Source organism: Alosa alosa, chromosome 19 (assembly GCF_017589495.1).
Source record: "Alosa alosa isolate M-15738 ecotype Scorff River chromosome 19, AALO_Geno_1.1, whole genome shotgun sequence".
NCBI classification, from domain to species: domain Eukaryota; kingdom Metazoa; phylum Chordata; class Actinopteri; order Clupeiformes; family Clupeidae; genus Alosa; species Alosa alosa.
The window spans coordinates 12,049,096-12,068,461 of record NC_063207.1 but is presented as its reverse complement, the minus strand read 5'-3'; the positions used below and the strand labels follow the sequence as shown (position 1 = coordinate 12,068,461).

The following is a 19,366-nucleotide window of genomic DNA, read 5'->3' as shown; positions in this document are numbered from 1 at the left end:
GCTGCCTGAAGTCTTAATCGATACCGAACTGAACTGATAGACATCTTCACAGAAATGCCTGTCAAAATATGGCTTCGTGTAAGTCTTCTGCAATTTGATTGCCTCACTGCAAAGGCGCAGTCATGATTTAGCCTACTTAAGCGATCATTACGCACACAACTGGGAGCTTATGGACCACTGTAAAACGCACATGTACATTTACAGTTAAATATGAAGACATTTGGCTTAACTCTTAGTGTCCAGACATTTTAAATCTACTTAAGGCCAGAGCAGCTTGTAATGAAGATGTTGATGTCATACACTAATTGTAAAATGGAAAGAGAAATCTTTCACAAATTAAGCAATTATCTACAGATAATACATCTATATCTACAGAAAAAATGTTGATACAACAAATAGATTTGCAAGTCCAATACTTTCAGCATATCATGTCATCCTTCAAAACTTCAGGTACACACTGGGCAAAATATCACACACACCACACACAAGTGCAGTATACACACTGGGCAAAATATCCTGTCTGTTGTCAGGTTGACCACCAATGGATTTGAAGTGATCTCCCAACATGCCTTTGCACTGCCAACAAAACCCACACTGCCCTGCAAAACTAGTAAGCCTGCAAATAATGGTTATGACTTATTTTTTCGTATTTGTATTTCAGTTTTATGTACATGCCATAACTCCCAATTTGCTTAAATATGGCTAAAATGGGAAACAATATTAATCTCCCCCAAAGTCTGCTCACAACATCAATTCTTTTCATATTGTCCTATCCTTATTACAGAGCTTCAATCCATCAAATCACCATTCTCACAGTCATCTAATTTCTAGTTCCATCTAGTGGTTGGATTCCCTTTAAAGAATGCTTATGGAAATGCTGACTGTTCATTGGTATAGGTAGATCGTTGTTAATAGATACACCACACTTTAAAGAAGGTACACACTGGCTGGACTTTAAAATGAAGCATAAAGGATTTGTTGGTTGAGCAGCTTGAGGATGGAGGCTGCTCAGGAATGCCTACCTCTTTCTCATTCAAGTGTAAATAACTACAGAGCAAACACTGACGTTCATGTACAGTATAGAAGGCTATAGTCACCTCGCAGCTTGTGCGTGCACTGAGGCAAGACTCATTTTGATTAAATCCATGACATTATTAGGCTTGATAGGAAGGACAAAACTTAAAAAGAAGAAGAAATAATAAAAAAACAAGTTGTGAGGAAATGGCATGAATGTCCTCAATCAGAGCGACAAAAATTTGAAATGTGTTGCCATTGTAATGAGCTACTGGTGCGGGCGAGCCTGAAATGTATTCTGGATCTCAGAGGGGTTTATTCTCTGTGTACTTTCATTAGCACGTCTACAACACTCTACATGTGAAAGGATGCCGGCCCCCAGTGCACCACATCTAATTTAAATGCGAATAATAAAGAATAAGGGACATTACAGAAGAATGCTTTTGTCGCTCGGGCAAATTGCTCCCTGTTTCCGTTTGCCCAACCCCATCCAAGTGCACCCACTTGCGCAGGGAACAGTGATGGCTGCCCTTGAAAGGTAATGAGTATCGGTCGGGCCACGGAGATGGCAGCGCAGATGGCTGTTTTCGCACTCTGCTCTATCTCTCCCTCTCCCTCTCTCTTCCTCTCTCTCTCTCTCTCACTCTCTCTTTCCCTCCACCTCTCCCCAGTTATCTGCCTGGCTCTGGAAGAGAGCCAGCTTTCTCTGGGCAGGTGTTCTGGTTTTCATATAACTCAAGCCTCCTGAAGCTGAAGGTTTATTTTTATTTTTATAACAGGTCTTTCCTCGCCAGTTTTTTCCAAACACCAGTGAATACTGAGGAGATGAACACTAAGAGGCCCTTAGGAAGAGCAGAGCCAAAGCCTTTGAAATCAGAAGTGATATAATCTCTCTCTGTCTATATATATATATATATATATATATATATATATATATATATATATATATATATATATATATATATATATATATATCAGTGTGTGTGTTCATCAGTGTGTGCTTGTGTGAGTGAAGGGTGGGAGGAATCAAGAGAAATCATAACAAATCAACAATCATAAGACAAAAAGGGGAAGGTTCAGAGGTCTGATAAGTATCAAGTTCAGAAAGAACTTATCAGAAAATGACACAATGTGGACAGAATCTATGTATATGACTCACTTGACATAAGGCTCATTTGAATTGAGTTAGACTCTGTCTAGTGGGTGTCTGCATTTCAAATAGTTTTCTTTGCAGGTGTTTTGTGTTGGTCATTACCACTCATTTGCATTTAGAATTTTCATCCTCTGACTTTACTCACACAGTTACAAGCAGAGCTTGCATGGGGAAAACCAATGTGCCTGGTCATTACAACGGTGTGAATCATCAAGCATTAATAACATGAATAAATAGCACAGCCGGCCACTGCACCAAAGAGTACATTAAAGGCAGATAGGAAAAGAGTCAGTGAAGTGCAAAAAGAAGAACTGAAATTGAAATGAGTATTGAAGCCAAATGGAAATGCATATCAACACAAATAAGAAGGCACATCTGCATGTTCAAAGGTGACCTGTTTTAGTTCAGACACTGTGCTGCACTTAGATCCTGTTTAACATTCACTCAGTTGAAACACATACTTTTGTTGTGTTACATAAATATATTTTGCAGCGTAGATGCATCTTGATGACCATGACTGTTAGTGGCTATCAAACCCCTACACTGCGTATATACGGAGTATAATTACGAAAGCTGTAGGGAACCTCTTAGAGTGGCATGTAGAGGTGGAACCTGTGGCCTCCAGCTTTATTGCCAGTGTAGATGGGAGGGGGGCGGCGGTCAGCGGGGACGGGCTCCCGACTCCTCTGCCTCCTGGAGCTCCAACGCTGTGCCGTAGTCCTGCAAGGCCTCTTGAGTAAGGCCCAGGTGACCACGCACGTCAGCACGCAGTTTATACAGCAAAGCATCACTAGGCTGCAGTTCAATAGCTGCAATAAGCATGCACACACACGTACACACACACACACACACACACACACACACACACACACACACACACACACACACACACACACACACACACACACACACACACACACACACAAGTAAATACTATGTAAACACAACACACTGACTCATATAGGTATTTATAGTGTGTATCTAAATGCACCCACTTCACATATCTTTTTACATGTATAAACATAGCTGTAAAAACATAGCCTGGGAAGAGTAGAGTCTGAATAACATCTATGGGGGAAAATAATCTAAATACAAGTGGAGTGATATTGTGGATATTATCGCTGATAGGTTATCTGTTTGTGTCATGGAGAGGCATTTTTATTAGTCTTAATAGTCTGACACCCACAATAGCACAATATATCAGCACAATCATACAACCTGCACATTTATTAAAGAAATAATCCTCTGGGTTCCTATGTTTAAGATATGTTATTTGAAAGATTGTTTCACAAACTGACCTAATCCCTTATCCCTCAGTTACCGGGGGTTTACCAATCCCTGAACTTTTAGTGTAAGATTAACCCCTTTGTGACACAAATACCCATTTCATAACATGGTACCCCAAGTTGCTTTTGGGGTCTGATTAGGGCCAACAGGTGCCGAACCCCCTTGGGTAAGGTCATTGAAGGTGTATACCTTGCCAGGGCTATGCTGGGAGGATTGGATTGGCACTAATTGAGTTGATTGAACAGCATCTGAGCAGACCAGAGTTTTTTTTAAAATCAGGACAGAGAGCCATGGACAGAGAGCAATCACCTTTCTCTCAGCAGTCATTTTGACCTGAAATACATGGCATGCCCAGTTGTTATTAATGACATTAATTAAGGTTCTAAAAAACTGAACAAAGACTTCATTAACATAATTAGTAACACACCTGTGCTTGCCTTACTATTTCATGTCAAAATGGCTGCTGTAAAGAAGGTCTATTCAGCATTAGTTAGACAGGAACACAAAGGCGTCATGAGCCAGGGAGTTTTTTGCCCATAGGTGCTGATGAGCTGAAGACGCCAAGGAGCTCTTCCATCCTCCTGAAGAGTGCATTTAACTTTCTTAATTTGGACATTTATGGTTAAAGGAATCTGTTTTGCTTGAAAAAAAGAGAAACAGTTTCCCTCATTTGTAAAAAAAAATAAATAAAAATCTGGACGTTAACGATAAGTGATAGTTGGGTTAGATTTTGTGTCTGTGTAGTTGGGTTATGGTTTTCCCAAAGGACAAGGTGGATTCAAGTGAGTTGTGCGGTAACTATAGCAACCTCTTGCCTCTAATCTTTCTTGAGTACGGAGCAACCTCGACATATCCAGGAAAACATGTCCCTGTTCCTGACTATGTAAAGTTTAGAGAGGGACCAAGACACCCGTTTGCAATTTGAAACAGTATGATGCAATTTAGGCAACACAGAGAATACAGATAAAGTTTCATTCATATGATTGCTTAGTTGCCTTTTTGCTGGAGGCTGACAAAATGAACAATTGCAGGCTTACTGCTGATAAAAAGGTAATTTCTGTGTTATTATATGATACACTGGTTGCTAATAGAGCAAAGTTTCTCCACTGCAAATCTTGCTGTCTGGTAATACAATGTCTGCACATACAAAAGGAGACTGACCTACTTTTTCTATATCAAGCAATTAATGATGGGAATGCTGGTAGTGAGTAACTGAGATTTAAGATCAATGATTCAAGGTCCACAATCCTTCGTAGGTGTAGTAGACTCAAAGGCCTCAGATGTATAAATGCAAGCCTCTAAACCACAGATGCACAAACATGAGGGTGAGAGGGTGGTCATTATGAATATAGACCTAGAAAGCTTATTTGTTTTAAATCACAAATTCAAGGTGCTGAAATGAGAAAGCTCATTTGGTTACACTTTACTTGACAGTGACATAAGAGTGACATGACACTGTCATGAACGTGTCATAAACAAGTCATAAACGTTTACAACATAACGCTTCTGTTATTAGGTGACATTCGGTTTTTGTCATAACAAGTTAGGGTTAGGATTAGGGTTAGGTTTAGGGTTAGGTTTAGAGTTAATGGTTAGGGTTAGGATTAGGTTTCATGTGTCATGACAGTGTCGTGTGTTCATGACAGTGTCATGTCACTCTTATGTCGATACTGTCAAGTAAAGTGTTACCGCTTATTTTTATGTCTCTTTGGTTCAGTTACATATTTTTCATGAAAATGTGTCATTTGTTTTATTTTTAAAGACAACTTGACCTACTTAAATCACTTTATCATATAAGTATAAGTAATCAAAGAAAAAAGAAAGAAAGCCTTAGGGGCTCAGGTGTCAGTCCCGGAGCTCCGAAGAAAAGAAGATAATCTGCCATGCTGGGGGAGGTCACACACACTGCCCTCTCTCTGAGAACACCCCATTTTACAGACCAAAGACATAACCTCAGCCACAATTTCTAACGAAGAGAGAGAGGGTCAAGGTTTCATTTGACCTCCATCAAGTAAGGAAAGACACCAACCCTCTGTTAACGCAGTGATTATGGGCGGCAGGAACCATGGGGAAGGTTCTATGTTTCTCACAGTAGGAAGCAGGACCTTTTGCTTGGGTCAAGGCTGCTGACATTGCAGCTATTAAGGGGGTATCTAAAGGTGCAAATCTTTTAAGGCACCAGTTTTTAGATTTTAGCTGAGTAGTATTAGCAAGACTGAAAGCGTCATAGACAGAATGGTGCACGAAGAAAAGATAGAGGTGAGAATCTACATCTTGAAAATGAGCTGTAAAACAACCAGTAAAGGTGAAAAGAGTCAAAGAATGTGTGAGAATGATAGAGAGCACAGGGAGGGAGAGAGACAAAGCGAGTCCAACCTTGAGTGAGGTCCCTCTCTGCACTGCGGTATCTCCTTAGGGAGCAGTAGAGGTTGGCCCGGTTCAGGTAGACGTGCGAGGAGTGTGGGTTGAGCTGCAGGGCCAGGGTGAAGTCCTGCAGAGCTTCCGGAACCTTCCGCAGCAAGGTGAGCGTGATGGCGCGGTTGAGCACGGCTGACTCGTCCCCGGGGTCGAGCTCGATGGCCTTGCTGTAGTACTCAAGGGCCTGTAGGCACAGCGGCAGGAGCTTTCAGTCCTGCTCTGACCAGATAGGACATATGGCCAACTAACCTTCAGACATGGGGAAAGCCAAACCGTTCAAACCTGCTACACATTATGCAAAAGAAGACCTGCAAAGCAATGCTGAATATGTGTGTTACTTAGAGGAGAAATCCGAAATCGATTTTACCTAGATCGAGCTGCTGCAGCCAACAGCTAAAGCAGCCACGCAGTGTACCGACAGTACTCTGTGACCTCGAGAAACAGAGATCTATGTATTTGTTTACAAGCTGTGTGCAAATGCAGACTATTTACAGTGTATATAATAATTACCAGCAGGGGGTTAGTATTTCATTCATGATGACTGACCTACATATTAATCAAACATAGGGGTGAGCAATACTATATTCTTTCCAAAGGTCCATCATTTTAACTGGCACCCCTGTTTACGTACAGTATATACATGACTGCAAGAATGTGCTCTACAAAATGTTATTTATATACAGTATAAATACAAATATATATGCCCACACATGTTGAATAATTCCATGCAAAAACATCATGGTCTGTATTTTGATGTGCAGTTAACGGCAGCCCTGCCGTTACCATTTACTGACAGTGCTGATGTAATCAAATGCAATTATCTCTGGGTGTGATGTTTTGCTCGGCAACTAAAGATGCGGGTTCCCACTCCAACCCTTGAGGGGTAACCATAACGATACGCATTGCTGTCACAAACTGATACCTTTGGATGTTCTGTATTTTTTTCTCCAGATTTTCTGCTACTCCCCAATGGGCTTAATGCTAAGCTATCAGAAAGCCCTGTGGTCAACAGAGCATGCTTTTGAATGAAAAATGATCGCACAGGTGGTGAAAAACATGTGCATGATAATTCTGTTATGCTCAAAGCATATTTTGCAGAACTGGTTTTCGCAAGAGCGAGTACCCCCACCCTTGCTCCTCCAGTTTCAGCTCCAACTACCCCACCTTCATACCCTCCGCGCTGACCTTCAGCAACATACCCAGAATGCAATGTGATCTCTTACCTGTTCAAATTGCCTGTTGAAAAAGTAGAGGTTTGCGGCATTGAAGTAAGCCAAAGAGTAGCTGGGGTTCACGCATATGGCCTTCTGGTAGTCCTTCATGGCAGTGGATTTGTCGCCTAGATACTGGCTGATCACGCCGCGATTGGTGAGGAGCTGGTCGTGCAGCGGGTTGTGCTACACAGAGGACAAAAAAGAAAATGAGACAGGAAAACTTCCAGCACGACATTGACAGATGTCGTCACACGGCCTCTTCAGGGTATAAATCACCGATTGCCATTTTATTGCTGACCTGTGAAGAACAGCAGGTGTGTCATGGCACCTGTAATTACGTCTCCTTTTGACAGATTTAAGAAAAATGAACGTCCACTGTAAATGTTCTTTGAGGCACTTTTATGAGAGGTACCACACCGCATGTGAAAAAGTGCGAGAATGGGAAAGGCCAGCAGGGGCATCCATCATTAAGACAGGTCTGACCTTCATTACAGTGCGAAACACGGTGCTAAATAAATAATGGAGGTTAAAATATGAAGAGCAGTGAAATATAAGGGGCAATGGCATGACCAAGTAATACAGAGAAATGGCACATTTTTTCAGCTTACACTGCAGCCTAATGCTGTACCAACCAAATGGTTGTAGGGTAATTTAGCATCAAGTGTCTGTGACACTTGTACAAAGAGTGTTGATATTGGAGCTAAACATCTAATCAAACTACAAGACTCCCTTTTGTACTCCTGAGGCAAAGTGTTGATTGGCTGGATTAGCATGTCTGTCTGATCCATTTTGTTTCCCATTTACAGAGCAACGACGATGCACAAATATTGTATGTATGTATGTATGTATGTATGTATGTATGTATGTATGCATGCATGGTATTGTATGAGTATCCACACACAGAATGGATCCTGGTAAGACATTTGCTGAATTTGACAAAAAGTGCATTGGATTAGAATCACAGATTGCTTCTTTAACTAAAGGTGAACATGCGTTAAATCTAGTATGGAGGTTCACAATCCAGCATGTCTGATCCATGAAGTGGCATACCCTCAGTGCTTTGCTGATGTCCTGGAAAGCGGCGTAGAGATTCCCCATCTGCAGGCTGACCACAGCCCTGCCTTCATAGGCGGCCCAGCTTGAGGGGCTGATTTCCAAGGCAATGGTGAACTGATTCCAGGCCTTCTGGAAACATCCAAAAACCTTGTAGGAGAGGAGGGGAGAGGGAAGACAAAGGAAATCAATGGCACTTAGTGAAAATCAATGTGATACGGGTAAATGAGAGAAGTTGGAAACCATGCTCAGAGATATGTTGCCCCTGTTGAGTGGGGAGATAGGGATAATTACGCAGGGTCCTTGTGTGTGTGTGTGTGTGTGTTTGTTTGTGTGTGTGTGTGTGCGTGTGTGTAGGATGGATGGTGGTCTTATGAATCAGATATAACAACAAAATGCAAGGCGCATCTTTCTAATTCAACAGTCAGCACTACCATGGTGCAGCTGAGCCAAGGTCAGTTGCTTTTCACATAAAAAACAGATAGGTTCATGCACAAATGGGAAGAGATGAACCGCTTTGATTTAGAAAGTGTTCACCTCTTCACTGCATGTTTTATTTCAAAAGTGGAGAATTCTGCAAAAGCTGATTATGCCTCATAAAACGCTCTCTCTCTCTTACACACACACACACACACACACACACACAAAGACACAGACAGAAAGACACACACACACACACACACTACACACCACTCCTGTCTAAAGCTTCAGCACTGCAGTTATTCGATGGCTAATAAAGCGCCTGTCACGATTTGTCAAGTTTTAACAATCGCACGGTCTCATATCTCATATCCTGGCAACGTGCAAACACAGAGTAATGTAGAATAGGCAATTTTCATCAGCTGAAGCATATTAGCCAATGGACCTGCTATAGATCAAATTAAATATCCATCTTTCTGCATCAGAATATATTCAACCTCATGAAGAGCAGCCTTTTATTTATCATGAGAAAGAATCTATTTCGAAAGTCTATTTCTGTGTGGCAAAAAATCCCACAAAGCCTGTAGCTTAACAAATTGAGGAACAGTACTAGTGGAGTTGGCACTGTCATGCTCTCCACATTGTGGAAATATCAGGAGGTTTCTTACAAACAAAGCACAAAAATTGTAGTTTTACATTTAAGCAAAAAGCCCTGAGAGGCCGTATGTTACACTGATTTTAGCTAAGGGGTGTTGTTAGGCACGACGCACTGGCATTGTGAGACAGATATATGGTTTTGATTTTCCATCCTAAAGAGACTGTTGAGAAACAATCTCATTGCATGCTTCAGCTACTGCCAGCTGCCAGTCGGGGTGCTGTTAAAGGCGGCGAGTTCCCCTGATAATACTTACTGTACAATAAATGCTGGGAAAGAAGCCATTACAAGTGTTACAACAGGCAGAACATACAGTGCATACCACAAAAATGGCCATTAGACTGGTATGTCTGGTATGTCTGTTTGTCTGCCTCTGTGTCTCTAAAAAAAAAGCTAGAGAACGTAAGTTATGTGTGCAATATTGTACAAGGTAGCCTTGTTCAAAAGAGATGGGAGAGTGGAGTGTTTGCTTTCCATTGTGGAACTTCACCATTTCCTTGAGAGTCACATATTCAGCTTTTGGGCACAGAAGAGCTTTGTAGCACACAGCATCACAGACAATGTGAGCTAGCTTGAACTTTTCTGTTTCCCCTGGAGAAAATAATGGCTCTTTTTGTAAAATTCTAGATGCTATGATGTTGAGTCATCAAATCACAAAAATGCTCCCACTTTTTTACTGTCCATCTCTGATGAGACTGAACGCAGGAAAGTTCTTCTGAACTGCAGTGATGTAAGGCTTCTGCTTTGCTTGGTAAAGACCTGATTTTCATCTCAGGATGCAGATGAATGCTGTAGACTGAACAAGGTTTACGGAAGTATCTCAGCCCACATCATGATATTAATTAGAAATGGATTTGATCTTTTTAATACAGTGACCAAGGAGGGATTTGAGACCACACACACTTAGTGGATGCCTCACCCTTTTTGCATCAAAATATAAATGAGATTCCATAAATCATATATCATACAGCCAGGGTTGCCAACTCTCACGCATCTGGCGTGACACTCACGCTTTGAGCACCAATCTCACGCTCTCACGCACACGCAAGAAATGTCACGCCAAAATCCATTCTTTTTTTTTGCAATCCGTTCATTTTTTGTTGATGACTAGACTAGACCACAGCATTGTTTCTAAATGACAGGATACGAGTTTAAGGCATACATATGTCTAGACCAACAGCAGGTAAACAGCGCAGTTTTCTCTGATTGTTGATTTGCTGACTAGGCTATTTTAATCCGGTCCGCGACACCTTCACGGAACATGCTGCTATTTAGACATGAGGCAGACCGACATAAAGTGTGGCCGCCCATTCTTCTCTAGGAACTACTCGCGAAGTAGGCTAGCCTCACAGACATCACATGAAATAACTTTTTCCTCATCTTTTATAAGGTGCTATAGCTGCTATTTGCTGCGAGAAAATTAACTTTCAAGAAATAATCATATTAGGCTACTAGGCCTATAGCTCTGCGCTCATTTCAATTCATATAGGTGGAATATCTCACAAACTTTTGTTCCACACATGACAAACCGTAAACCAGAATAAACAGCAGACCTTACCGAACACAAAGGTGTAATGCAATCCTCTGTACAATAAGCCGTTCCAAAGTAATCCGGTTTTGAAATGGTAGCATTTCTATTATGGTCTCCAATCTTGGGCTTTAAGTGTCTTAAAACTGAGCTGTGCTTAAATACATACATATGTGTAAATATTAAAATCAGAGGATATACAGCTCATGGCTAAGAGTTTGTCGATGTAGCCATAATGATTTGTTTTCACAAAATGCTAAGCATGTATGTATTTAAGTGTCTTAAAAAAGTGTGCTTATATTGGTCAATGCATAATTTTATAACAGGCCAAATAGAAAATAAATGTTAAATGTTAAATATAGCCTAGACATAATATTAAAATCAGATGATGTAGGATAGTATAGAGTTAGATAAAGTTGGATGGCTCCAGAACTCACACCAGTGGATTGGGTCTTAAAGGAGCCACACCACTTTTATGACAATATAGCTGTTCTGTTGACCTTTGGATTTGTTGCTACTGGGCATGAAGGGCAGGCCAATTATGAGTTCTGTCCAACATTGATGGTAGGTTTAGAAAAAAAGTCAGCACATTTTAATCATATTGCAATAATACCAATAACCATGATCATTTTGGTCATGATTTTTCATCATATGTTCATACTGTATCTCTAGTGGCTGGTAGACTTTGAATCCACCAGCCACAATGGTAGGTGGAAAAAAAATATTTTAGGCTATTTCCATCCCTGATATATACATTACACTCATACACACATTCATAAGTCTCAATCTGTCCATTTCTTTTCCACAAAAACTCGCCAGAAGTCATCATTTAAGGGGTTATTTTTCAATTTTTTTTCTACTGAGCTACTAACTTTTTCAGGTGGGCAGGGGGCCCTTTTCATGTCTGTGCCCAGGGGCCCAGTGGCTCATAATCCTTCCATGCCACAGGGTTAAAACACTGGTCTTGTTTTCAAGTGCAATCAATAATTTAATTGTACATTTTGAAGAAACTTTTTCCATTCTATTAGGTTTTTAAAAAAAAAACATAAATCAGGGATTATACTGTACATAGCAAAAATAGGTTTAGAAAAAAAGTCAGCACATTTTAATCATATTGCAATAATACCAATAACCATGATCATTTTGGTCATGATTTTTCATCATATGTTCATACTGTATCTCTAGTGGCTGGTAGACTTTGGAATCCACCAGCCACAATGGTAGGTGGAAAAAAATATTTTAGGCTATTTCCATCCCTGATACATAATGCACCTCATACACACATTCATAAGTCTCAATCTGTCCATTTCTTTCCACAAAACTCGCCAGAAGTCATCATTTAAGGGGTTATTTTTCAATTTTTTCTACTGAGCTACTAACTTTTTCAGGTGGGCAGGGGGGCCCTTTTCATGTCTGTGCCCAGGGGCCCAGTGGCTCATAATCCTTCCATGCCACAGGGTTAAAACACTGGTCTTGTTTTCAAGTGCAATCAATAATTTAATTGTACATTTTGAAGAAACTTTTCCATTCTATTAGGTTTTTAAAAAAAACATAAATCAGGGATTATACTGTACATAGCAAAAAAGTCAGGGGACAGACATTTTTAAAATTAGGTTTAGGGAAAAATTTAATGCACACGCACTATGACTTCACAAAATCTCACTCCAGCCAAACACCCAAAGTTGGCAACCCTCCATACAGCTTTAGTATGAAATATGTGGAATCCTTTCCATTTGTCCACAGAAGTCTCAAACTACACAAAACAATGTGGTATTACTGTAATGGGATAAGTGACACCTTTTTTTCTGCCACCAGCCTTTCAGGACTGTGTTGCTGTATCTCCATGCCTTCAGCAGGAGGACCAGGCAGAAGCCTACTAGAAAGTGTCTCGGTTTTCACAATCAACGTTTTTTTTCTTGCTGTTGGCCAGTTTTAAGCAAGCAATTTCCACAATTTCAGAAGGAAAAATGTCCATCATTCAGTTTGAATGCCTACGTATGTACAGCTCGCAAACAATCATGAGAAATGACCATCCACCTGAGTGCTAGACAGCTAGAGCATGCCGCCGGTAGCCTGACATTGCTGTTACAGTTGCTGTGATTGGACCCAACATTGTTTGGGTCCGGATGCGGACTGGAGACCTCCTATTGAGTGCCCCTGCTCTATCGGCATAACCTGACTCTCGCCAGATGAATTTAGTTCCGCTTAGCGCCGCCTAGCTTCACTCACATCAATCTGGGACCTCTTCCATTGAGAGTGATTTCTGCAACCGATTTTATGGTACAGCCAATCAGGACGCAGGGCGGGAGTTTCATAGATGTGACATAAGCGTGAAGCGACTTTGAGACTGTTATCAGCGCCACGGGTTGGCTTCGATGTGAGTGGTTGAAGTAGCACGTCAATAGATGACGGACAAGTGGCTTATTCAATCATATGCAAGCATTTTTTGATTAGGCCCAGCCTTCTGAAGCAACACTCCAATGTATTGGTCCCAGATGGATGAGTGGAGCTAGGCGGAACGAAATTCATCTGGCGAGAGTCAGGTTACTATCGGCATCCATTAGGACCCGAGTCACTTGGTTTGACTCCTCTCACCAATTGTACCTGAAAGTTGTACCCCAGGCATATGCGGGCATTGAGGCAGAGTGGATTGAGGTGTAGGGCAGACAGGAAGTCCCTCTGGGCCTGCTTGTTGGCCTGCGCGTGGCCATAATCCATGTAGACACTGCCGCGGCCGACGTAGGCGTCCAGGGAGAAGGGGCTGAGCCGCATGGCCTCGGTGTAGGCCTCCACAGCCTCCTTCAGCTGGCCCAGCCTGCACAGACAAGGGAACAATGGGGTGGTCATCCCTGTGAGGCTCACCACACAAATTAGGTTACTCCTTTACACTGCTGAATACTGTTATGTGTTACTGTACACTGCTGATATACTGTTGTGTGTTATTTTTTGTGTGTGGTGATTTTTTTTTAATCTTAAACTGGAAGGCATGTAAGAGATAAGCATATATCTCCCAGCTTATACATGCATATCACATACAACATAGAAAATGTTTTTTCAATGTCTTGCCACTTTGCATTTATGACCACTTCTTTATAGATCATCAAATAATTCTTAATTAATTAGATCAATTATATATACTGTCAGATAATCTCTAACAACACCTGCAATACTGTAAAGATTAGAAAAATATATTTCTAAAAATATCAATAACAACATCAATAGGTCCTATCCAACCCATTTAAAAAACACTGGTCATACACATCCATCCAAGTCTTCCAGTGGCACTCCTTGAAGAACAGCAATCAACAACTAATGGCACACCACTAACTCAGCAATGCAGTGAATTTCTCATGGCTATACACCAGCACTTACAATCATCCTCTGATTGATTGCAAGATTGCACCTGGGCAGGGTGAAAAGACAAAGCAATTGTGAGTAAACCATTTCACTAAGCCCCTTGCTGAGCATGGTTTGCGATGCTTGTGAAGTGTTTTTCACTTCACTTAAACCCCTTTACGTAAGTCGCGCTGGTTCACTTTTCAAGGACAAGGGGAAGTTCAGAGAGGCCCAAAACAATTGCTCACTGCCAGGAGCTCAGTGAGCACAACTCCCCCGCCCCCCCGCCCGTTTTTATCCCCCGCCCGTTTTTATCCCCCGCCCAGTGGCCAAGAGCTCTGTGCACACGGCGCAAGCAAGATGATTTCAAGCATGTGTGCCCGAATGAGATGTGACCAGTGTGTGCATTCATCTGTGTGTGTGTGTGTGTGTGTGTGTGTGTGTGCGTTTGTGCGGCTGTGTGTGTGTGTGTGTGTGTGTGTGTGTGTGTGTGTGTGTGTGTGTGTGTGTGTGTGTGTGTGTGTGTGTGTGTGTGTGTGTGTGTGTGTGTGTGTGTGTGTGTGTGTGTCCTATTCCAATCCAGAGACCGTTTTACTGCTTATTTTGATTGCTTAGGTTGTGTGGGCCAGTGACCTGCATTGATTCTCCACCAGATCAGGCCTAGATTAGAACAATAACCTGGAGAGTTAATTGAAAGCATCCATCATTATGCATCACAGGGTAGCCCGGGTCTATGATCCATATTCTTGTCCTCTGGTGCTGTCTCCCATTCTGTTCTGTGGTCGCACCCAAGGGACCACAGAGCAGGAATGCACATTTAGTGGAAGTACAAACAAGGACAAATAATTTTCCAGGAACAGACAATTCACTGGGAGATGGTGCAGTATTTTATTAGGATGTGATTAGTGCCTGTTGTTTCTATAATTCAATACCGTTGATTTGCATGGCGGAAGCATTTTATTATTGAATTTGTGTGCCAGGTGTTAGCTATCTCTATCTCCCTGATGTATTTTTTATGTCTCTGAGAAATGACAAATCCATCACTGATGGCTACCCACTGGGGACAATTTACAGTGTAATGAAAACAAAACTAAAAAAATCAGTGAGTGTGTGTGTGTGTGTGTGTGTCTGACTGTCTGCATGAGTGTGTAGTGTAGTGTAGTGTATGTACGGGTATGCATATCTGTGTTTGCAGATGTTTTTGAGTGTGTGTGTGTGTGTGTGTGTGTGTGTGTGTGTGTGTGTGTGTGTGTGTGTGTGTGTGTGTGTGTATGTGTGTGTGTTTGTGTGTGTGTGTGTGTGTGTATGTGTACGTGTGCGCTGTAAGGCTCTGACCTGTGGTGGTACACTCCCAGGGCATGGTGGATGGCTGAGTCCTTTGGTTTTCTCTCTGAGGCTTTTATGAAATCCTGATTTCAAAGAGACATACAAAGACTTACAAAGATTTACACCATCGCCAGTTTTCCACTGATTCAATGGCGATGCATAAATACCAGCACCACTTCACTTCTTGCACCACAAACAAAGCTCTTGTATTGAATAAGATGATTGTTATGTATAAGGCATACCTCAGCATTGAGCTTTGTAAATAAGGGAGATTTCCCAGGATCTTGATCCAAAATACAGGAACATTTCAACATTGGGCTTTCTGTTGCTGTCCCTCTGCTAATAGCAAGAATTCACGGGAATTCACTGCTGCACTAATTGAATGAGGTGTGAAGCTAGGTCGAACGTGACTTTGCTTAATTGGTGTCAGGACGTGTTCTCACAACAACCACACATTTATAAATAATATCACTCATAAAGATGCACATGCACCTTGAAGCAAGGAAAATTATGCTTTTCTGCTTTGTCAACATCTGTTTCACAGGAAGGGCAAGGGGGTAGCAACATCATAAAGATGCACATGCACCTTGAAGCAAGGAAAATTATGCTTTTCTGCTTTGTCAACATCTGTTTCACAGGAAGGGCAAGGGGGTAGCAACAGGACATCACTGAAGAGACTGACAGGTCTGAGGGTAGCTTATCTTGTAAGAGCATTGAAATACAGAATATTTATAGGAAGACTGCTGTAAAGAAGGCTAAAATATGTGAGAAACCCAGACTAAGTGGGAGGGTTGACAGGTATGGATTATGGGTTTCACTACTGAATGGTAATCATTTATTAGAGTGACATTCTAGCCAACTACCAAAGCCTGAAAAGCGGAATTTCTCCAAAGCAATATTTTGGGAGCAAAAAAAAAATATGTTATTACTGTTAAATTGTAGCCTAGAAATCTAGACGCACCCTAGCGGCGGCAAATTAATTTGCTCAGCCTGTACGTCTAGTATCGAACCATAGGGATTTCTATTGGCTTAGCACCGTGGATGTTCTCCAATCACAGCGCTCTATTTTGTTAGAGAGTCTTAAGGCGGGCTTAACAGGATAACGACAGTCCCTGCGACTGTGAACAACAAGGAAGGTGGCTATGGCCGAACCTAAGAGCGGTTGTTTGAATCGGCGTTGGCCAACTTTGGAGGAGTTGGACTTGTGCTTTTCTTTGAAAGTTGAGCAACACAATGCACTTAAGTCATAACTTTCGAAGAAGGATGTATTTGCCGTTTTGCCGACCGGATACGGATATGGTCGTAGCGCTGGCCTGTTGCATGCCTAGGCAGTTTGAAAGACAATTCTCTGCCCGCCCCTTGGATTAAGCGAGGTGAATGGTTCGATGCCAGACTATACATCTCAATGATATAGGATGGCCCCGCCAGGCTAGTTAAATTGTTCATCAAATTGTTCATACAATTCATAGTATTCATAAGCACAGACTAAAATATTGAAAGCTATGCTGTTTAGCCTTAATCTCTACTGAAGCTTTTTCACTATCACAGACAGATAACTGGCATATTTCTCTATGACCTCAACAAAAAAGATGAATTCTGGTCTTTTGCAATGGGATGAGATGATGAAAATCTTCAGAGGATTCAACAACTGCAGACAGTTTTGCCCTACCCTGCTTTTCTGCAATGTCTCTTAAAGCCTTCATCACTTTGGTCTATATCCTCCCCCCTCTGCCACACACACACACACACACACACACACACACACACACACACAAAGCCATCTCTCTTCTCAAACTGCTGAGATGTGAACAGCGGCAGACACTGAGGCGAGGCTCTTGACAGTTTTACACCATGCTGAATTGGAATTTCTCCATACCGCCAAGGCATTGTGATGATCATTAAGTTCCACATAGAGAAGGCCGCGGTTGATCAATACTTTAAGGCTGATCTCTCTCTGCTCAGGGAGAAGCAGGACAATGCTGTAGTCTCGCAGGGCCTGGCAAAAAACACACACACACACACACACACACACAAACACACAGCCATGTTTGCAGCAGTCGTAAGGAAGTGAAATGAAATATTGATGGAAAGGTTAAATTAATGTGCATGGAAATAGCAGCACTGAAATGAGAACTGAGTAATTAAGAGAGAAAGGAGGAAAGAGACAAGAGGAGAGAGGAGAAGAGAGGAGGAGGAGAGAGGAGACGAGAGGAGGAGAAGGGGGCAGGACAGTAACATTACCAGCTCGTATTCCTTCATCTGGTGATAGCACACGGCTCGATTGTAGTATGCAAAAGAGCAGGTGTTGGCCAGTTTGATGACTGTGGTCAGGTCCTCCACTGCTCCTTGGTATACCTGTGGGGGAAGTACAACTGTGAACTGAACATAAGCATGAAAAATATTTTAAAGAAAATCTGAGGCACTGACGAGGATTATAATGTTTAAAAAGTCTTAATCTCACATGGCTATTCGGTTAAAACATGCCATTTGCAGAAACGCAAAGGCATATGCACACTAGAACCCAGGGGGAGTTTATCACAACAATCAAATCTGCTGTGATTTTTGCAGATTTTTGCAGTAACTTTCATCCCATATGCCTTTCTCTGCGAACATTTATCTGGAACCTACAGTCTATACTGACAGAAAATGAAAGTGCCAGGTGTACCTTTAAATCATAAAGTTGATCATCAACAAATTTCTGTCCATCATAATGTGCAATTTCAAACATACCATCCACACCGAATATAGCTGAGCCCATGCTGCTATCACTAATAATGAATTTTTTGAAATACAGATTTCCAGTTTGGCCTGTAGCTAAATTCAAACACTCAGGTATTTCTACAGTCAAAAGGCCATTACCACCCCCCTGAATGCCACGGGCAGTGATGTGAATAAATTCATCCTATTCCCTTGTGAAGCTACATAAAGATACACACGCGGAAGGCATGAGGGTTTATTGGAAGAGCCTGACTGGTTCTCACTGGCTTGCTGACAGATTCATTTGTCTTACTCACCTTCAAGAAGTATTTGAAAGCACCCCTGTACAGATACGCCCTCACACTGTTCGGCTGCACCTTAATAGCCTCGTTGCAGTTCAGAATGGCCTTTGAATATCTGCCTCTGCTCCCATAGAAGGTTGCACGACTCAGATACACCTATTTGTAAAGGGTTCAGAGAGGTCAGAGAGAGCAAGATCAGCCAACAGATTCATCTGTTATTTTTAGTCGTCTATGAGAAATAGGGCTGGAACGGCACAAAGATATCAGGGTGCAGTTCATACCAGTTTGGTTTGGACCTAATACTTTAGTAGGAGTTTGATACAATAGAAAAAAAAAAAAAACTTGGAGAGGAGTTGACCTCTATTAGGCCCTAAGAGAAATTCTGCGAACGGTCCTGATCTTATGGTTGCCATGCAATGTCGAGATGCAGCAACTCCAACTCATGTATCAATTCATGACGTCAGAATCAGAATCAGAATCAGAATCAGAATCAGCTTTATTGGCCAGCTTTGCGTAAACAAACAAGGAATTTGACTCCGGTTAATCTTTGCTCTCAAAGTACAACACTCACTTAACATATAATAATAAAAAATAAATAAATAGAAGAATAAAAACAGAACAGTAAGAATAGAATGAAGGGGCAGTAAAATATGGCAATGTGGCTATGTATACTTATAAATACAGTATGTACAATTGCAATAAATAGAAGGGGGCTTGTCAAGGTTGCCATGGCCGTGGACATCTCAACAGGCACAGGCAAGATGCAATATACAATTGAAGAGAGGGTAGGAATACTGCAATATCAGTATAGACTGAGATTTAAGATTTAAATATAAATATAGTGCAAGGCAGTTTAGTGCAATGATAATGAATAAATAACAATATTCTAATTGTAAGATTGAAGCATACATGAGGTAGATGAGCAGAACAGTGTTGATGACTTTGTTCAGTGTAAGGGTGGGG

At 41.6% G+C, this 19,366-nt stretch overlaps 1 protein-coding gene across 1 annotated transcript in view; it reads right to left on the bottom strand.

Moving 5' to 3' along the window:
* Positions 1–2,827: 2,827 nt before the first annotated feature.
* ttc6 (tetratricopeptide repeat domain 6) overlaps positions 2,828–19,366 on the bottom strand; it is a 44,057-nt gene continuing 27,518 nt past the window's right edge. Inside the window, exons 24-32 of the mRNA XM_048228333.1 lie at positions 18,419–18,559; positions 17,646–17,759; positions 17,281–17,400; positions 15,414–15,487; positions 13,347–13,557; positions 8,137–8,289; positions 7,096–7,269; positions 5,831–6,056; positions 2,828–2,976 (exon numbers count right to left, since the gene is read on the bottom strand). Of these exons, the coding sequence (XP_048084290.1) occupies positions 2,828–2,976; positions 5,831–6,056; positions 7,096–7,269; positions 8,137–8,289; positions 13,347–13,557; positions 15,414–15,487; positions 17,281–17,400; positions 17,646–17,759; positions 18,419–18,559 (1,362 nt within the window). The remainder of the gene's footprint in view (positions 2,977–5,830; positions 6,057–7,095; positions 7,270–8,136; positions 8,290–13,346; positions 13,558–15,413; positions 15,488–17,280; positions 17,401–17,645; positions 17,760–18,418; positions 18,560–19,366) is intronic.